The sequence below is a fragment of the Poecilia reticulata genome, chromosome 13, assembly GCF_904066995.2.
Source record: "Poecilia reticulata chromosome 13, P_reticulata-male-v2, whole genome shotgun sequence".
In the NCBI taxonomy this organism is placed as follows: domain Eukaryota; kingdom Metazoa; phylum Chordata; class Actinopteri; order Cyprinodontiformes; family Poeciliidae; genus Poecilia; species Poecilia reticulata.
Genome location: NC_088842.1, coordinates 23,234,644 through 23,253,002, shown reverse-complemented (window position 1 = coordinate 23,253,002; position 18,359 = coordinate 23,234,644). Strand labels below are relative to the sequence as shown.

Genomic DNA, 18,359 nt, shown 5'->3' with positions numbered 1-18,359 from the left:
CAGGTTAAATACTATGCAGACATAATCAAAAATGTGCAATGACTTTGCAATGTGAAGGCTGCTATTCACATTACTAAAGAGTGAAATTGCAAAACATCCATTTATTACCATTGCATTACCGCTACTGAGAAGGTGAAGTTGTTGGGAAGAAAGTTATAGATGAAAATGACTTGCTTCTAAAAGAGGTTAATAAAAATTATCAAATTATTTTCCTTTAAATAAGTTAAAAAATCGATCAATTTAACGGACTCCTCCAATAAGCCTTTATCAGAGATGCCCCATAGGTCGCCAATTATTATTTTATAGCCATTTTATGCAAATTTTCCACAGCGTGACAATCTCTGTTTTCGTCCCAGAAAATAATTCTAAACAGCTGAATTTGTCTTTCTTGTGATCAAGGGAAAACTGTTGTAGACGTTCAGCCAGCTGATCGGCAGTGTGCAGCAGCACTTAGGTGAGAAGGAGCACTGCAGTCTCTCATATGTAATCACATGAAGAAGGCACAAGAAAATCTTAGCAAAAGAGGTTTGAAATCACAACTTTTAAAATTGTGATCTGAAACTAGGTTGATACCTGTACTGTATTTTCTGTATAAACTCTGATTTTACAAGTCGTCATATTTGGAATTTGCTGCATCCTGGAGGCTTCACATGAAAAAACAGACAATTAAATCTGTGTTTTTTCTGCACAAACACGCTGCCTTTTTTGGACAAAAAATATTTGCTCCAGTGCACAAATTATTTTATCTTTCTAGAGCAACAAAAAAAAACCTTATTTGGTGAAAAAAAACAACATGTACTCAAGTAAATATTTGAAAGTTTTGAATATATTTATCTCCAGCCTTGTTTTACGGTTGCAAGTAGGTATAGTTTGAAGACCTTTCTGATGTTTGGTGTCTTCATTTCTTTAATAGTGCCGCAATTGCTTTTTTCACAAACAAATATTCTGTTTTATGAATTGAATAAAAATTATATAGACACACAAATGTCCTTTAAGGCACTTTGAAGGTTTACTCATACATTTACAAGATGCTTTATGAATTCACGCCCGGACAAACTGCTTGCCAAGACAATTAAGGGAAGGTGATATTTTATATCACTCAACAGAGAGACATGAGGAGTCATGATTTTCTCGTCAAACTCTTTTATGGTAACTGAACAGGACAGGAAATATAAATAGTTATGCAACAGAAATTCCACAGTCTGCTAGGGTTTAGCTGTGTAAAACTTCTTACGCTGCTGAAAAAAAAAGCAGCAAAAAGAGGCAAATACCACTGGAAGTAATCTCAGTTATTCTTCATAAACCCTCCCTCTAAGTTTTCTTCAAGAAGTTTTTCTCCCAAAAAATCCCATTTACAAAGGCAGATTAGACATATATGCTGATGCTGCTCATCGTTTATCAAAAGTGGACCTCTATCTCTCACACATCAGGATTCCTCTGATACAATCATCTAAATGAAATGTACAAGCATGACATTACTTTGTCTTGTTAGAGTTTAATCCTGTCATATTTTATTGTTTTAGGCTCTGAGCTCTCGCCCCCCAAAAAGCCTTAAAAATAAAATCAATATTTAGTACTATTTCCCATGGGCTGCATCCGCTCCAGCCTGGGATCCCAAAGAAATATTGTTGTAATGCGAACAGAACCCGCTGCAGGCATGGAAGTGATGTAATGTGATGGGAACACTTCGGTTAGTTCTTGTTTTCTTCCCGTATTCGTCACCCTGTGTGACTAAATGTTTTGGAACAAGTGAGCATTTAGTGCATTGAAATTGTTAATTTACTGTTTAATAAACGGTAACAAAAAGTTACGGCCTTCCTTCCATCCCTGTCATTTAAAATCCCTTTAATCAGGTGCCAGAGACATAGTGGAGTGATAAGAGGTTCTCTCTGTAAAAAAGCAAAAGAGATTACTGTGGACTCACAAGTTACGTAGAGTTACGTGGAGTTACGTAGATAAAGTCTGAAAATATTTCACCTGTATGAAAATGCTCACAATTCGCTATTTTATTAGTACAAATGCCTAATATGCATTAATACACACAGTGGAAACTTTTTTAGCACTACTGCAGAAGCTAATAATCTCCAGTCTTGGCAGAAAAACCAATCAGTGCAAAGAAAAAGGAGTGACGCTTCTGGATTGGCTACTTTGCAAATGCCAGCCAGTAGCGTGTCAAATAGCACTTCACCTAGATGTTTCAGTGCAACATATTTCAGATATGCTTTACAAAAAAAAACCAAATCTGCATAGGTAAATTTTCCAAGGATAATTTGGAGTTACGTTCCACAGAAAAATCTGCAAATACTGACCCGCAAATAACTGGGGCTCCGCTATGTACTGTATTATACCGGATTATAAGGCGCATAGAATGGACGCTACGGTTACGGTTGCCACCCGTCCCATATTGAACAGGAGGCGATTTGTTCCCTACTCTACAAATGTGGATGTGTAATAATAAACAAGTGGTCCCTAAGTACTTTATATAGTAGGCTGCCCCAGTCATTGTTTCACTCACGGTGTTGGTGTTGCGATATTGTGCCCAACTGCTTTCTGGGTAACACAGACCAACCGACACGCTGCCGCCGCAGTCCATAGACATAATATAAGAGTTATATTATGTCTATATTGATTATATTCCTTATATTATGTCTATGCCGCAGTCTCTGTCTCTCCCCCTCCACCACCCCCAGTCAGTCAAACTTTATTAACAAACCAGCGTTCTGACAACTATCCCAGCATGCACCGCGCGCTTCTTCTACGGGCGAAAATGAAGTCGGTGGCTGCTTACTGTAGTTGCTAGACCTGTTGTGGCTCAATATTGGTCCATATATAAGGCGCACCGGATTATAAGGCGCACTGTCGGCTTTTGAGGAAATTGAAGGTTTTTAGGTGCGTTTTATAGTGCGGAAAATACGGTAATACAAAGATAGAATAAGCAGTGGAAATCCATTACCAGGTTTTACAAGCATGTTTTGTGTCATCAAAAGCAAATTAACCACAAATATTATAAGTGTAATTACCATCTGGTCACAAATCTTTTAGTAGCAGTAAGAAACAGTTTGAGTTTTTGTGTTAAATAGATATAATATTCAGATCTATATAGGTTTGTTTAAAATTATTGTGTAAATACCGCACTGTGTTTTACTCTAGGTTACCACAATGCGATCTTTACAGTGAGCTGTAACAGTGGAACAAATTGTTTAATAAACCCAAATGGATGAGATATAACTTGTCCACAATGGTATAAAATGCTCAGTCTTGACATCAGTGGAGCAATTCGAGCCAGGAAGTGACATTGTTTTGGCAAAAAGCTCCGCTCACTACTCTCTGCAGGGCCTTCCTGTCTGCATTATTCCAGCTGGAGTTGGCCACTTATCTATTCTCTTTACGATAGCATCCATTGGTTAATACCAGCCTTCTAGGTTGTGCCGCCTGCATGTTGAGAGAGGAAGACTGGAAGCTTGCTGTGGCCATTAGTGGTGTTTAGGAGAGAACCGATCTAAATGGCTGCAGGGCGGAACGACAGCCCGACTGGGTTGTTTCTGGACCGTCCACTTCTCCAGATGGCTGCTTGAGAGCGGGCCGAGACAGTGCATCCTCTCAACTCTGGTCTGTGTGACTGTGTTTTCATACCCTCCATCCTGAGATGCTCACTGCGGTCCACACGGGGAGTGCGTTATTGGCTCAGGCCATAAATTCCTGAGAAATAGTGGAAAATCTCAGCACCTTTTTAACCCCTTTACGCAGCTGCAGCTTTGAAGTGTTTTTTTTTTCCTCTCTCTTTCTGCTTTTACGCTCTTGCGCTCTCCACGCACAGAGCGGATGCAGGCTGTAGTAGCTTTCATTCTGTGAATGTAGACTCTGCTGCAAGGTGCACAGCCTGCATTGTGCATCTCTCTTGAATGACGGCTGGTAGTGAGCACTGGTAGGAAAAACAACTTGAGATGTGGCTTTCTATTTCCTTGCCCATCCTGTTCCCTGGAGACTGCTTTTGATGGACAGATCTCCGGCCCACAGAGCAGCTGCATGCACCTCGCCTGCCTGTGAAGTGCAGGGCTGCTTATGCATGCTGTCTGCATAGCTGTGCCCCACAATAGCTCCTCAGCCACGCTGTGTCCTCCTGCCGTATCCCCATGTTACCTTTTTTAAATTATGTAGCTGTGTGATGAAGATGTGCGCGCACCCATGTTTCGCGAAAACAGATGTTCAGAGGCCCAGTGAGAAAAAAAAAGAGCCTAGCATGCATTATGTATACTCTTTCACAACCCTATTATAGAGCACTCTGCAGGGCTTGGTGCTTATTTCTTTCAAAAACTAGGATTCGATACAATTTCTGCTGTGCACAAGCCTGGTTTTCTGATATGCTCCACCTACAAAAAACAAAAAAAAGAGAAAAACCCCCCACAGAGGCATCATTGTCACCGGGTACTGAGATTGGAAATGGATGGAGTCCTATTGTGTTGGCTTTTGCCTCCATTCAAAATGTATTTACTGTTATCCAAATTGCTGAAGTTCTGTAAAACAAAGTTAACAATGAAGTGATCATAACTCCTATTATGAAAACAATGAAAACTAGAGGTGTACCGATCGATCGGCCACCGATCATAATCGGCCGATTTCCGTGAAAAAGTGTATGATCGGTGATCGCCGATCACGGTCTCTTGTTGACGATCACACAAACCGATCACCTGCTTCTCATTTCGCAGCCTGCCTGTGCAGCAACAAATCCTAAGCGATGTCGTGTGGAACTATAACGCACTGAGTGAATGCGGAAGCTTGCGTGTTGCGGCGGAAAATTGAAGCACGTGGGGTGAAGCAGTCAAAAAGCATCAACACAACGAAGCTAATACGACATAAAAACAATGCCACTTGACGGAGTTTGGCTACATCGAGGCTCACTGCAGAGATTCCTTGGCAAGACTTGAAAATTGATGTTCTTTTTGTGTGTGTGTGTGTTTTTTTTATCTGTCCTGTCCAGTATTGTTGTCTGATAGTCAAGGTGAGGCCCAGAAGATTTCCTTTCACATTGCACTCCGGAATTGAAGGGGGGCGCTATATCCTATATTATCCGCGGTCTCTCGTTTTTATTTTCTTTTGAAATCTATGATATAGCTCCATCTTTAAGGAGTTTCACTCTCAGCATGTATTTGAACTTCTCTCTTTTACTTACTTCAGCGCAGGTCACAGTTTTTAACAAATTCCATAGCTTTCTGTGTACTTATAAATCTGCTCCTGAGTTGCTCCTTTCCGGGCCTGCTACTGCCTCTAGTGGCGTGGCGGTGGTAGCACAACTAATACAATTACGTCACTAAATGAGAATGCCACAAAATCTTTATTATTTTATTATTAATTCTGGCATTACTGCGTCCCCTCTAGTTCAGCGCCGCTATGCATTGCATACAACGAATACCCACTTTTTCAGCCACTTTTTCAGACTGAAACACATTGAAATTTGTAACGTGACAAAATCTATAAAAGGATCAAGGGGTTATAAATATTTAGACAGCGTTGAAGCTAAAATAATAATGAGAAGACAGAAATAGGGAAAAGCAAATCATCTCAAGGCAGAAGGTAAACTCAGTGAGGATGACATCAGAGCCTTCAGATTCCAATTTTATTGAGTTTTAAAGTACTGTAATGTCAGTAGACAAAAGCTGATTATAAATAAAGACGAATCAGTGGCACAACGTAGGCCATCTGAACACAAAGCATCCTGAAGCTGTGAGACGCAGCACTCACCTCATTGCCATCTGTGCATCCGTAAGTCATAAATCTTCCTGTTTGTGATTCTCTTTTTAGCCTCTATCTGGGTCTGTGTTATCTAATGCAATCTGTCCCCATCTAATATTAACTGTGTTAACCCTTCCAGCAGAAGGAAATAGATTATATTGGCTTTGCGTTAGTAACAGAGAGCAAGTTTAATGCAGATGCTCTGAAAATGCCTCCAGGAACTCTAAAAGCCTCGTCCTTTTATCAACATCCCACTAAATGCAGCTCTATCCCACCTTAACACCAACCTTAGTCAGGACATTGCTTCAGAGACTTCCCCATCTCTTCTACTTGGCCTCATCAGCTGGGCTTAGCTGGAGGGAGATGATGTTGCATGGCTGCGGTTGGGCAGTTGCATAGTTTTGTTTCTAGTTCTGAACATTTGTTCAAAAACAGATTTGCCTGTGAATTGTTTCATTAGATTGTTTTTGAGGAGGTTGTTTCTATTCCCTTTCTGCTGCCAGTTAGTGTCCATTCAAAAAGGCCAATTAAACAACAGATTGTCTGAAACAAGACATTAAAAATAAGAAGAAGACTTCTCCCACTCCTCCGCTCCCCGAGCATCAAACTAATATGGTTTCTTTATGCTCTCCAAAGCAAATATTTCTTTGGCTTCGGTCCTCTCTCTTTCTCTCTCTCTCTCTCTCTCTCTTTCTCTGTCTCTCTGTTCTGCCTCCTTGTTCTCTTGAGTTCCAGTGGATTTGCTCCTGCCAGCTACAAACAACAACAAAACAAGAACAGAGCTTGAATCAATTACTCTGCGGACGCGCTTGATTCTGAAGAGCTCCTATGAAGTGATGCTGCCCGCATTAGAGCCGAGGCAACTTTTTTGTTTTAGTATAAATCAGTGCTAATTGGTGCTGATCTGCTGTCGGGCCGGATGATCGTAACGAAGAAAGCGACAGGCAGGCGGCGAGATGCGTGACTCAGCCTCTTTAACAAAAAGGTTGATTTGGGAAATGTGAGACATACTGTCAGGGTAGCAGCTTTTTAAAGATGATGATGGGGAACAATACTTTTCCCAGAGCAGCCATTTTTAGTTGTTTTTTGTTTTTCAACCAACACAAGGGAACAATATGAACACAACCTCATGTTCCTGCTTCTTTATGACAGTGCATAAAGTTTAGTTTTTATTAATTATCCATGGAATATTTTTCCCATGAAGGTTTATTAGTCGTATTTTCCGCAGCTTGATGGGGCCGCTACATGTTTCTTTGTTTGCTTTGAACAATCAGGGTGAAATGCTGGAAAGAAAAGAGTTAGTTTCCTCCACAAATAACAACTAGTTCCCATGGCGAAAGGTTCCGTTTTGGACTCATCTGACCAGAAGATCATCTTTCATGTGTTGTGTCCTTTGCGTGACTTGTGGCAAAGTCTGAACACATTTCTTGTGGCTTTTTCTGTATGGCTGCCATTTTTCTTACCAGTTTTCCAAAAAGGCACATTTGTGAAGGGCACAGCTTAACGTGTGTCACATCAACAAATTATACCCCGTATAAGCTGCAAATTAAGGCTAAAATGATTAATCAGATGAATCAATTATTGAAATAATTGTTCACTAATTTAGCCATGGATTAATTGTTAAAAAGAGTATACAGGTTCAAAAGAAGGAGCCACAGAGAAGCAATTAAACCAAAACTGTACAAAAAATATAATAATTCAGGATTCAAGTTAAAAAAAACCCTCTGTATAAATATGTTCATAACTTCTTAAGCCAATTGATTTTGCAGGATTTTATTTAGTGTAAAGAGGGCTGGATTTAATTTTGCACCACACTTAATGCCCTAATAGAAACCACAGAAAATTGTTGCAGTAGCTTGGTAAAATGTGGAGAATTTAAAGACGTGTAAATACTTTTTTGCCAAAGCGTGTTAGTGATGGCCCCCTCTGATGTCAGAGGACACTTGTCCAGACGCGTGCTTGAGAATAGCGATGCATATCTCAGGGGTTTTTCCCCATGCAGACGCCCTGTTATGGAGCAATCAGGGAGACAACTGTCCCACTCCTGACAGATGGCCGCATGTGTGTGTTTCTGCATGCATTTGGGGAGGAATCTGTCCTGCTGGGGGGAAGGGAAGCAGAATTTGGGGAGGAAGAGGAGGTGGAGAGCTGTGAGGAGAGGTCAGTGGAGGCACAGCTGGTAGGACCCCCAGTCTAACCAGCTGCTGCTTCAAAAGAGCCCGTCAACAGTCTGCTTGCCTGGATGTACGTGTCTGCCCCTTTCTTATTTTTCCTGCCCCCCCCTCGAAGCTCTCCTGTCCGTTTGTCCCCCTGCAGACTTAGCCCAGCTGTTCCAAGCATCCGTCCCTCCGCCCAATTCACAATGCACTTTGACCCCCACAAAACGGAGCTACGCTTACAAACAAGCACGCGTGATCTTATGAGCGTACACATAAACACGGGCACCTTGAGACTCCCCGTCTGTCCGGGGCTTAATCCAATAAGCCACATCAAAGGTGTCCCAGGAGGTGTGATGCATCCGCGGGTCGCCCGTCGGAGAAAACCGGCCCCTCGGGCTGCAGAACAAACAGCTGGGGCTGGGCCATTTGGTTTAATGTTTGCTCATGGGCATCAGCTTCATCATGCGCCAAAGTATCTCCATCTGTATCAGGTGCAGCGTCAGCGAGCATCTTGTTCGACTCACCATCTGTGCTCCTGTCAGGCTTGAACGATAAACCACTGGCATCTCTTAGTACTTACAGATATTTAAATATTCCCACTGACTTTTACTAGACCCTTTTAGCAAGCATGAATAAAACTTGTCTGCTGCATGTCAGAGTAGCACCAATTTGAGACCCAATTTATAATTTCTTCACATTCAGAAGTTGATGTGACCCTTCTTTGTTCATCTCGGGTCCAGTCACTTCACAGCAGACACACTCACGACATTTATTCTAATAAGAGAAAAAAAAAATTTATCAAGTTACTGGTTAGCATAAGCCCAGAAACCTCTGTCTCACAGTTGCAGAAGACAACAGGAAAAGGGGAGTAGTTGACAGTTATTGGTTGCTATAGTAACCACCAACTGTAAAGACCAACATGACATAACTTATATAGACAACTTTGACAAAATAAAATTATTTTGACGAACTATAGTATTGTTAAAATAAAACCCTGTTACACATACAACTTGACCACTTTATATTTAAACATTTTGTGAAAACCCAAGTGATGCTTTGTACCGTTTGTGTAATTAACAGCAGTTATCTTAAACTGAGGCGCATTTATTTTAAGGCTGCATCTCACTTATTCTGTGTCCTGTGTGACTTTATGTGGGGGGGTTAGCAAAAATGTCAGGAAGAAAATTTTGGATTTTGAAAAGTCTGGTTCAACCTCAGGAGGAGATGTGAGAGAAATTACTCCAAAACCAAGAAAAAAAATATTGCAGTTTGCAAATGCAAACCACTGTAAAAACGTGTTACTCTTTACAGGTGGGTGATATCACATCACCCACCTGTAAATAGGAAAGATTGATTTTGTACTTCCGATATATTTCCCTGTAATCTCAGAGATTTTACAGTGTTTTGAAATGAATTAGGATGGTTATTGCCTAGTAGTGACAATTATACTGAAATATTACATTCCAAGATGGATGCAGGAATCAAGGTGTCAACACAAGGTGACTCTGCGTACTCTTATTGTTTCTCATCACATTCGAAGTGTGCAGTAGGGGCTCATGTATCATGAACAATGCTCAGTTAATTGGTCGACACATGAAACTTCTTGTAATTACGTTCCAATCCTGAAACGGAAACTTTGAGGGATAATTTGGTTCCAAATAAAAAGTAAGATTAGAATCTTGAAATTTTAGCGGAACTCTCACATGCGTCATTTCCTGGTCTAATTTCGGCTGTGTTGAAACGAGCGAAACCCTTCAAGCTGGAACATGACCTCAGGGCCACCCAGGCTTCACCTCGCCCTTGGTGCTGGGGTGCCACGCCCTCGCTCTTCCAGCGCCATTGTTCCCTCGATGACAAGGCCCACGTGTCCCCCTATTCAGCATCCTGGTGGGGGGTGGGTGGGCGGACTCTTTGTCTGGCTGCCATTGTCCCAGACACACGCTTCCATTTGACGGACACACGTGCTGACAAAAGAGAAAGGCAGCGCAGGAGGAGGAGGGGCCACCGCTGGGCATTATTCTCGGCCGTGGTGGCGGTGAAAAGACAAGACACGCTGGCCATCTGTGGTGCATGTCTGTAATCTGTATTGGCAGGAAAGGGGTGGGTGGGTGTTGACTGGGCACTCGTAGAGCGGTACTCCTCACTTTCTAGAAAGAAAAAAAAATCCCCCCCTTTTGTTGAGCCATGCTTCACCAGGGCACATGGTGCCAATTGAGGTGGCTTCCCTTTGCTCCTAATGAGATGCTGTGTCGCTTTCAAGGAGGATTTGGGGGGAGAAAGTGACTGTAAGAATGTCCTAACTCATCTCTCTCTTCCTTTTCTCCTCTCATGTGCTCCTCGGCTCAGTGTCAAAGTGGCCATTGTTAAGGGTCTGTTTTCTAGCAACAGGCCTAAACACCAGTCCACTTGTCTTTGTCCTCTGCCTCCTTCTCCCTGCTGGTCTCTCTAACAGAGAGTCTTCACCTCGCCTCTGTTTACTCATTACAATCTCTCTTAACTTCCTTCTTTTCCGCTGGAGCTGAATGCTCCCACATTTCTCTAGAAATCACAATAGGATGTTTTCACCAACAGGAAATCTTGCTTTGTCTTCCCTTGCTACATCTGCACTATTTATTGATTTGCAATGGACATTTTAAAATCTGTTTGTGCTGCATCAAAATCACAAAAACTGCGTATTTGGTGGGCTGTTGCGTTTCCGCTGCCGTGCATCCAAGTCTGCGACTGTGAACCCAAGTTTTAGGTCTTAACGCACATCTCTCTGTGAGCAGAACATATTGGCATTAACATCAGTATTGGCTGATATTAATAATTTCTTTTAACATATGAGTCTGATACTTAAAATGTGGCTGATGTTGGCAGCCGACAGAGGTGTGCTGGCCTAATGCTGCAGATGCCAATTCCAATACGGATTATTGAAATATGATATATTATGTCTAACCTTTAGGTGTTTTTAGGCTTTTTCCATTGAATTACTTTGTTAAAACCTAGAATTGAATTTAGTTAGTTTGCATGTGTCAACATAAACGGAAACAACAGAAAAACAAAACACAATTTTGTGCATTGCTTCCTGCATAAACAAAAGGAAATAAATAATCATTTGAGAGCAAATTAAAGCCAAATCGTTTTTTTTATTGTACAGAAAGTACAATACAAAAATTAAATATAATTTTAACATGGAATATAAAATTAATATATCAATATTTTCACGCTAGTATCGACCCGAGACTGATGCAAACTTTGTACTGATGTTATTGATATTTTGGATCTGTCTACCTATCACTAATAGCCAAATTTTATTTCCATCTTGCTGCCGATTGTGTATGCTTCAAGAAAGGAGCAAGTTACATATTTTCACAGCAACATTTATATTGTATATCGATGTTGGCCCAAATTTTTACATTGGTGCATCCCTATTGTGTATTCTCTCTTTTGTAAGAAAATAACTGAAAAATAAGATTGAAGTGACTTCATACCAGGAAGTGTTTGCCTTGTGGTTTCTGGTAAGAAATCAAAATCTCCCTACATTGTATTTCCAAAATCAGCCGTTGCTGTACTTCTTCTGCTCATCATCATGGCTTTCAGCTTTCTCCATCTGCTGGGTTTTTGGTACCACAGTTTGAATTGACTGATTGAAATATTGACCATAATATCATCCCTGATTTTGTTTAAATCATGTTTTATTTAATTTAGTTGGCTGGACTCATCATATCTCGGCTACTGCATGTGTGAGCCCATGCTTTCTGGTCAGTAAGTGTATTGACCCCCCTCTCAGCAGTCCACAGCGGGTGAGTGCTGCAGCGCCACCACAATCCATGGCTGGAATTTTAAAACCCTTTCCTCTTCCATGCGTTTGGCTTTTAGTGCTGGTCGATAAGACACGACCACCCCGTGAAGGTCATCCTGTCTCGCCTCTCCACAGAAACCAAAACTCCCAAACCACAGCAAAGCAGGCCCACATGGGGGGTAATTTTCCTCTGAAGGGCTTTGTCCTACTGGAGATATTTTCTTCTCTCTTGCTGTAAGGATTATTGTAATTTAGAAGAAGCGGTGAAGATGCAGCTGTCTCTTTGTGATCCAGAAAAAAAAAAAAAAAATGCAAGATGGATTCTCAGACGACAAATTTGAGCACAGCCAGACAGATGGTTGGGGTCACTCATATGAAAAGAGAATGACATATGGGTCAACATTTATATTGAGCCAACGTCTGACTTGTTGTAAAAACATTTCAGAAGATAAGCAGTTATAAGAACAAGGAGTTATCTTGTTTCAGGAATGCATCAAACAGTGTAGAAGCTCGTCAGACAGGAAGCCTGAGAGGGTCGGAGTCAGTCGCTAAAAGCTTTAAAAGCTCTATTGATTGTACACTTTTTGAGCCTTGTAGGTTTATGCTTTACATGCAGAAGTATGCATTATGCATGATTGCATTGCGGTGACAGCTCGTGGATGCAAATGAATGTTTACGGCTCTTAAAGCACGATTTAGAAAGTTGGTTTAAAAAAAGAAAAAATAAGGAAAAGGGAGGAAGTAGCTCTCGCTGTCTGGATTGGAGGTCAGAGGTGAGATGTTGGCTGATGTGACCTGGATCATGGAGATCAGCTGCATGCACACAGACAGCTGCTCTGATGCCATGACGGCGATACTCCTGATATCCAGCAGGGACGCTGCTACACAGGCAACAAAAGCCTCTCACTTTCCCTGCTCTCCTCTGTGAATTACCCTGAGAGCACCATCCACCATTGTGTGTGCTATCTACAGAGAAACAGAACTGTAAGCCGTCAGAGTAAAACCAGACGACAAGAGGTTACTTTCACAGGAAGAAAACATTAGATAAGTAAAATTTTGTAAGATAAATGCAACAAGGGTAAGTACCGGGTCATGTTTTTGGTTTGCTACTGCAGAGCCTTGCGAACATCCATACCACTTTCTGCTTGTTTTACATTTTGTTGTTTCACTGCTTTAAGCTTCTGTGTATTTTAGCTATGATAGAACAATACAGAGTTGTGCTTAACTGTGAGAAGTGAAAGGAAAATAATTCGCACATTTCAAAATGTTTTGCAGATAAAGATCTGATATGGACGAGTGTCCTGCACCCTTGGAGACAATACAATACTCTTTTGCTGCAGTTGCAGGCGCAGATTTGACGGGGTAGGTTTCTACCAGCCTTTCACTTACACAGACTGAAACTTTTGGCTAATTCTTTATAAAGCAGTTCAACCTCGAACACGTTGACGGAGAACACATGGCCTTCTCCCTAACAGCTTCAAAAGTTGCTTCTTTTTGTCACTCCTGCTTAAAGACCAGATTTGTTGAGTGTCAAAGTTGTTGTTACATCAATAGATGCTTCCACCTGAGCTGTTGATCGCTTCAGCTCCTCCAGAGTTACCATAGGCCTCCTGGCTGCTTCGTTAACTAAACTTATTGTTGCCTGCCCTGTTTAATTGGACGATTATGTCTTAGTAGGTTTGCAGTTGTAATACTCTATTATAAATACACTTGTCCATTTTTTATATGATTGGAGAATTAAAAGTAATCTTGATTTTCTTACTTGGTTACTTCTGAAGACAACTAGTTGGGTTTAATGCTTCTTGCACTGTAAAAAGGTGGTATGTTGGATTTGTTCACAGAATGTTGTGACGTGAACAAGTGTGAGACAGGCTCTTCAACACAGGTTTTTGTGAGAATGCTTATAATGGAAGTACTCCGTTGTTTTTATTTCCACGTGGTTTTAATAGCTCAGTGCCGTTATGTGTGGAAATTAAACCTGAAGGAGCGAGTGGTGGCATCGCAGCGGGCCGTGAAATGAAGCACTCACGTTTCCTTCTCTTCTAGTGTAATTACAAAGTAGCTTCTAGGGCCCTCTCATGTCTGTAATACGCTGTACATTAATATGTCAGCAGATGACTAGAAGAGTGACTGCTTCTGTTTTGTCTCAGCTGGTTTTGATCTGGGAGAATAGAGGCCCGCTGTTTTCTACGTCTCATCTGATCTCAGTCATGTCTGTTTACTCATGTTGCTTCTTCAGTCCTTTCTCTTCCTGTTTTTGTTTTCTTCCCCTCCCATTCTCCTTTTTAATCCAACAAAAAAAAGGAAAACGAAGAACGTTGGTTGCTATGACATCTGGTTGCCAAGCAGCAGCCGAGTCTTCACGTGGTCTTTGCTTGCGTGTGTGTGTGTGCGTGTGTTTGTGTGCACTGTAGCGTGATGGAGTTAGGGTTCCATGCTGACAGGGAACAGGATATGGGAACTGCTACTTAACATTTAGCCTCACATTATTTATGCGTAACAAAACCAACATGCATGTACACCTTAGTGATTATCTTCCTGTAGTTACACTACCTGTCTTTAACTGCAGGCAGTGTGATGGTCTGTAGAGGGAGTTTAGTCAGGATAATGGAGATATATGGTGATGGAGAGTCACAGAGGGAAGAGACAGGGAGAGAAGGAAAAGAGAGAGCAGTATTGACTAGAGGTAGGAGTGGACAGGTTACAGCAGAGTAACTGGCTCTGCTTTTAGACATCCTGCTCGTCCGGATGGATTTTAACCTGCATGAAAAAGGCAATTTTTAGTCCGTCAAGATGAATCAGCCTGTGCTGCAGTGCTCTGCAGATGCATTCATGGGCCCTGAACTTGTTCGCCTGTCGTGAAGTTAAAACCACAAATGTTAATGTTTCTTGCGGCACAAAGTGGTGCATAGATTGAAGTGGGTGTGTGGTGTTACATGTTTCTTTTTTTAACTATAAATATCTGGGAAGTGCGGGATACATCTGTATTCTGCTCTTTTGAGTTAATACTTAGTAGAGCATCTGAGTTTTTCCCCCCCCATTCTTCTTTGTGAAGGAGCTTTGTGAAGTTTAGTCAGATTGGATGGAGAATCTTTGTAAGCAGAACATTTCATGCTTTGCAAGAAATTCCCAATTGGACTTGAGTCTGGACTTGGACCGGACCGTCCTAGTACATGAACATGTTTTGATCCAAACCATTCATGTCTTTTGAAGCCTATGAGGCCAAATTTGTACAATTCTTGAACTGCAGTCAGGGTCGCACAAAATCATTCCAAGGGTCGCAAAAAGTTTGCACTTGGAACTTGATGTAAAACATAAAATATCAATAAAAGCCATTGAAGTTTGTGCTGTGTGACGACAGAGATGTTGATAGTATTTTGCAATTGTGTCAGTTTTCACTACAGAATACAAAGTCCCAGCTTTTACTCTTTATTCAAAGGAGACCGCCAGGAATTTTAAGCAGCTTTTATATCCTCGTGGTCGTTTTGATGGGGGGGGGGGTTAAGTCTAAATGTGAATACCAGTCAGCCTCCTCTTATGGGGGGGTTTGTTATTGCTGAAAAAAATTATTCAAACTTCATTCTCTCCAGAATCTCTGTTTATTGTCTCTGAATTGCAGAGGAGTAAAATCATGTTGCTCGCCACATGCATAAACACATATTGGAGGTTTAGAGAGCATTCATGGACCATTTGGTGTGTTGTAGGAAATGATGTTATAGTAAAGTGGTTGAATTTTAACATTGTGCCTTTGGCTTGGTTTCTGTAACAACAGGAAAACAAAGCAGTGTTTACTAATTGCTTAAAAGTGATCTTATGGTTTTGGATCTAGCCCTGATAAGTGAAGTGGAAAAAGCAGCCTGCTTACAGCTGGAGGTAAAGACGTCTGGAAGCAGATCTTTCCATTGAGCTAATGGCTCCGTCATTAGCGTTTTATTCAATAAAGCCGGAGGAAGTTTGCAGATAGCTCAGAAATGTGTTCATAAGAGTGCAAACACCAGCAAAAACAACAGCTTTTTAATACGTATGATGTTTTTAGTTACAGAGACCTAACTTAATTTTAAATTCTAAACGAGACGCCGTGGCAGCTATTAGAACTTTTCATTACTTCATTCTCCTTGACATTAGAAGAAAATTCACCAGTATCATTAGAAGAAAAATAGCTGCAGACCATAATACTTCCACTACTATGTTTTACTGTGGTAATTGTGAACAATAGCAGTATTTTTGATTCTTTGCTACCTCTCTGTAAAGTATGGCTTTGGAGCAATCAGGCAGATTAGCAAATCTAGCAGATATTTGTTTTTTAGTTAAATTTATCAGGATTACTGAGACTTTAAAAGTGATAAACCCGGTAACATAATGAGGCTGTGCACACCTTTGATACCTTCAACTCAGTGTAGGCCTGGGACCATTTGTTGCCCTTGAAATTACTTTCTTCATCCCCTAATAAGTCAAGAATGGTAAAAAAAATGTGGCCATCAAAATAGAAAAAAAAAATTGACACAACAATGTAAAAATTATGTGTTTTCCTTTTAACAAGGCAACAGTTGGAAACATGAAATGTTTATTGTTGAACAGGTAAGGCTAAAAAAATAACTCACAAACTAATTTTTAATTTAATGAATTTTGTGGCCCACCAGTTGTTTGAGTGTACCGGTTTTGGCAAAAAGTAAAAAAATAAAAAATTGGATACCACCGCAGTACCTAATATTTACCAGATTCCCAACAAGTTGCAGGTTGTTGACGAGTTTACGAGTTTTCAGTTCTGAGAAGATAAAGGGAAAATTGGTTGAGACTGATTACTACGTCCTGATTGCTCATTTACACAGATTTCGATGATTGTTTGTTGCTGCACAGATAATTAACGGTGGCCGGGTGTTCTGTGAGCAGTGGCTAATTTACGCTCAGATGTGGTGGGGTAAAAATAACAGGCTGTTAGGGAGTCGCTGAGCCAAGGTGGTAATAAGGGCACATAGTCAGATTTAACACGTTCACAAACACAGAGACCCATCTGCTGTAAGTGGAACCACATGGTAGAGGACTCCCCATGATCAAGTTGTGGGTCTACTACGACCTGACTGGTGACATCAGCATGTTTCATAACCACACAGCAGTTTTAATAGGTTTATATTAGCATCTGTCCTGGGGACAAACCTATTCATCAACAGGGTTGTTGATAAATATCCACCAACAGATGCCCACAGCCTTAAACTCTCACGTTCGCCACCATCGAAAACCTGAACCTCTGCATGTGCTGCACCTTTCCCAACAGACTCCAACTGTCTTTGTCTTCTTCTGTGGTTTTGTCTGCCACTTATTTTTAGACCCCCTTTTGCCCTCGCTCTCCTCCCTCCTCCTTCTGTGCATCTCGCTGCTGAAAGAGTCCCAAAGAAAAGAGAATAGGCGGAGGAGGACAAAGTCATCTTGATCAAGATCATTAGACTATAGAGTAGGTGGTGGAAAGAGCTCAAAACTTTCCAAAACCAATTTTAGCTAGTTTATCTTTTTGGAAGCCATATTTAACAGCATTAGAAGTATTTTTCTTTTCAGTCGCCTTGCCTACCATGCTTGTTTGATATTTATATTAGGATCAGAGGTGATGTCACACTGTGTGTGCATAAGAGCCATTACTCTTAGACAGGGTTTTGCTTCCTTAAAATAAAGACAAATCTATTTGGAGTGTCTTAAAGCATATAATTAATTACTGTAAACATTTCTAAATCCAGCAGGTTCCATGACAGACAGAGGAGGAAGTTCAAGAAGCTCCAAAGGATAAAACAGACTAGAGTTTTGCACATAGTGGGAAACTCCTAAAAGGCTAAATCTATGGAGCATGGCACCTTGTCTCAGAGTTCCTCCATGTGACTTATCCAATAAGTTTTAATGCTGAGAAATGATGTGTTAAAGCTGCAGATATTTTCCTCTGCATGTTTTTGCCCTAAACCTTACCCAGCTGGTCACACAGACCACCTGTATTTGCTGCATCATACATTCAAGCTGCATTGCCAAGTTTCCCTTTCACCAGTCAGCTGATAAAGTGCTGTGACTAGATCAGTTGGTGATTCAGGGGAGTAAGTATTCAAAAATACACTAGGAACAGCAAAAAGGCATCTTAATCCCACCTTTAAGTGTTTTCTGATAATGACTAACTATAGCAGCTATAACTATGTCCACTCTTCTGTTTAGAATTACCAGTTTTCTGCTGGTCAAACTGAAAATCTGCCAGTTCTGGTTTCTGCTTGTAATTTTTATTTAAGGCAGACCTTGGTGTGTTTCTGTGAGACTGAATAAAAAAAAGCTTCTTGAGCAGATTTGTTCATTTCTATGATTTTCATGTGATGCATTTCTTTTAGGTAGACAGGCCTCAGCAGTTATTTTCTGTAGCCGTTGTGTATTTAATGGCACCAATAACGGCACGTGCAAACGTAATAAAAGGATTATATGTGATTATTTTTTGTCTTTCTATACACATTTTATTAGCTGCAGAGGATCTACATCAACTTACATGTGGTCTGGTTTAACATGATGAGTAGTAAGACACATTTCCCTCATGGGGGGAGCATTTAAGTACATCAGAATCCCACCAGTGTTTGCCCTTTCAGCATTTATTGTCACTTCTTTAAGCAGAAGTGACAATAAATGCTGAAAGGAAAACGTCTGACAATACAAATATCGACAGACGGTTCT

At 40.9% G+C, this 18,359-nt stretch overlaps 1 protein-coding gene across 2 annotated transcripts in view; it reads left to right on the top strand.

The window, feature by feature from the left end:
• numbl (NUMB like endocytic adaptor protein) overlaps nucleotides 1-18,359 on the top strand; it is a 66,009-nt gene that overhangs the window by 11,666 nt on the left and 35,984 nt on the right. Inside the window, exon 2 of one of the 2 annotated variants that reach the window (XM_081614380.1) lies at nucleotides 12,948-13,034. The exons of the other annotated variant lie outside the window; for it this stretch is intronic. Coding sequence (XP_081470506.1) covers nucleotides 12,961-13,034 — 74 coding nt within the window. The 5' untranslated portion in view covers nucleotides 12,948-12,960. The remainder of the gene's footprint in view (nucleotides 1-12,947; nucleotides 13,035-18,359) is intronic. 2 annotated transcript variants of the gene reach the window in all.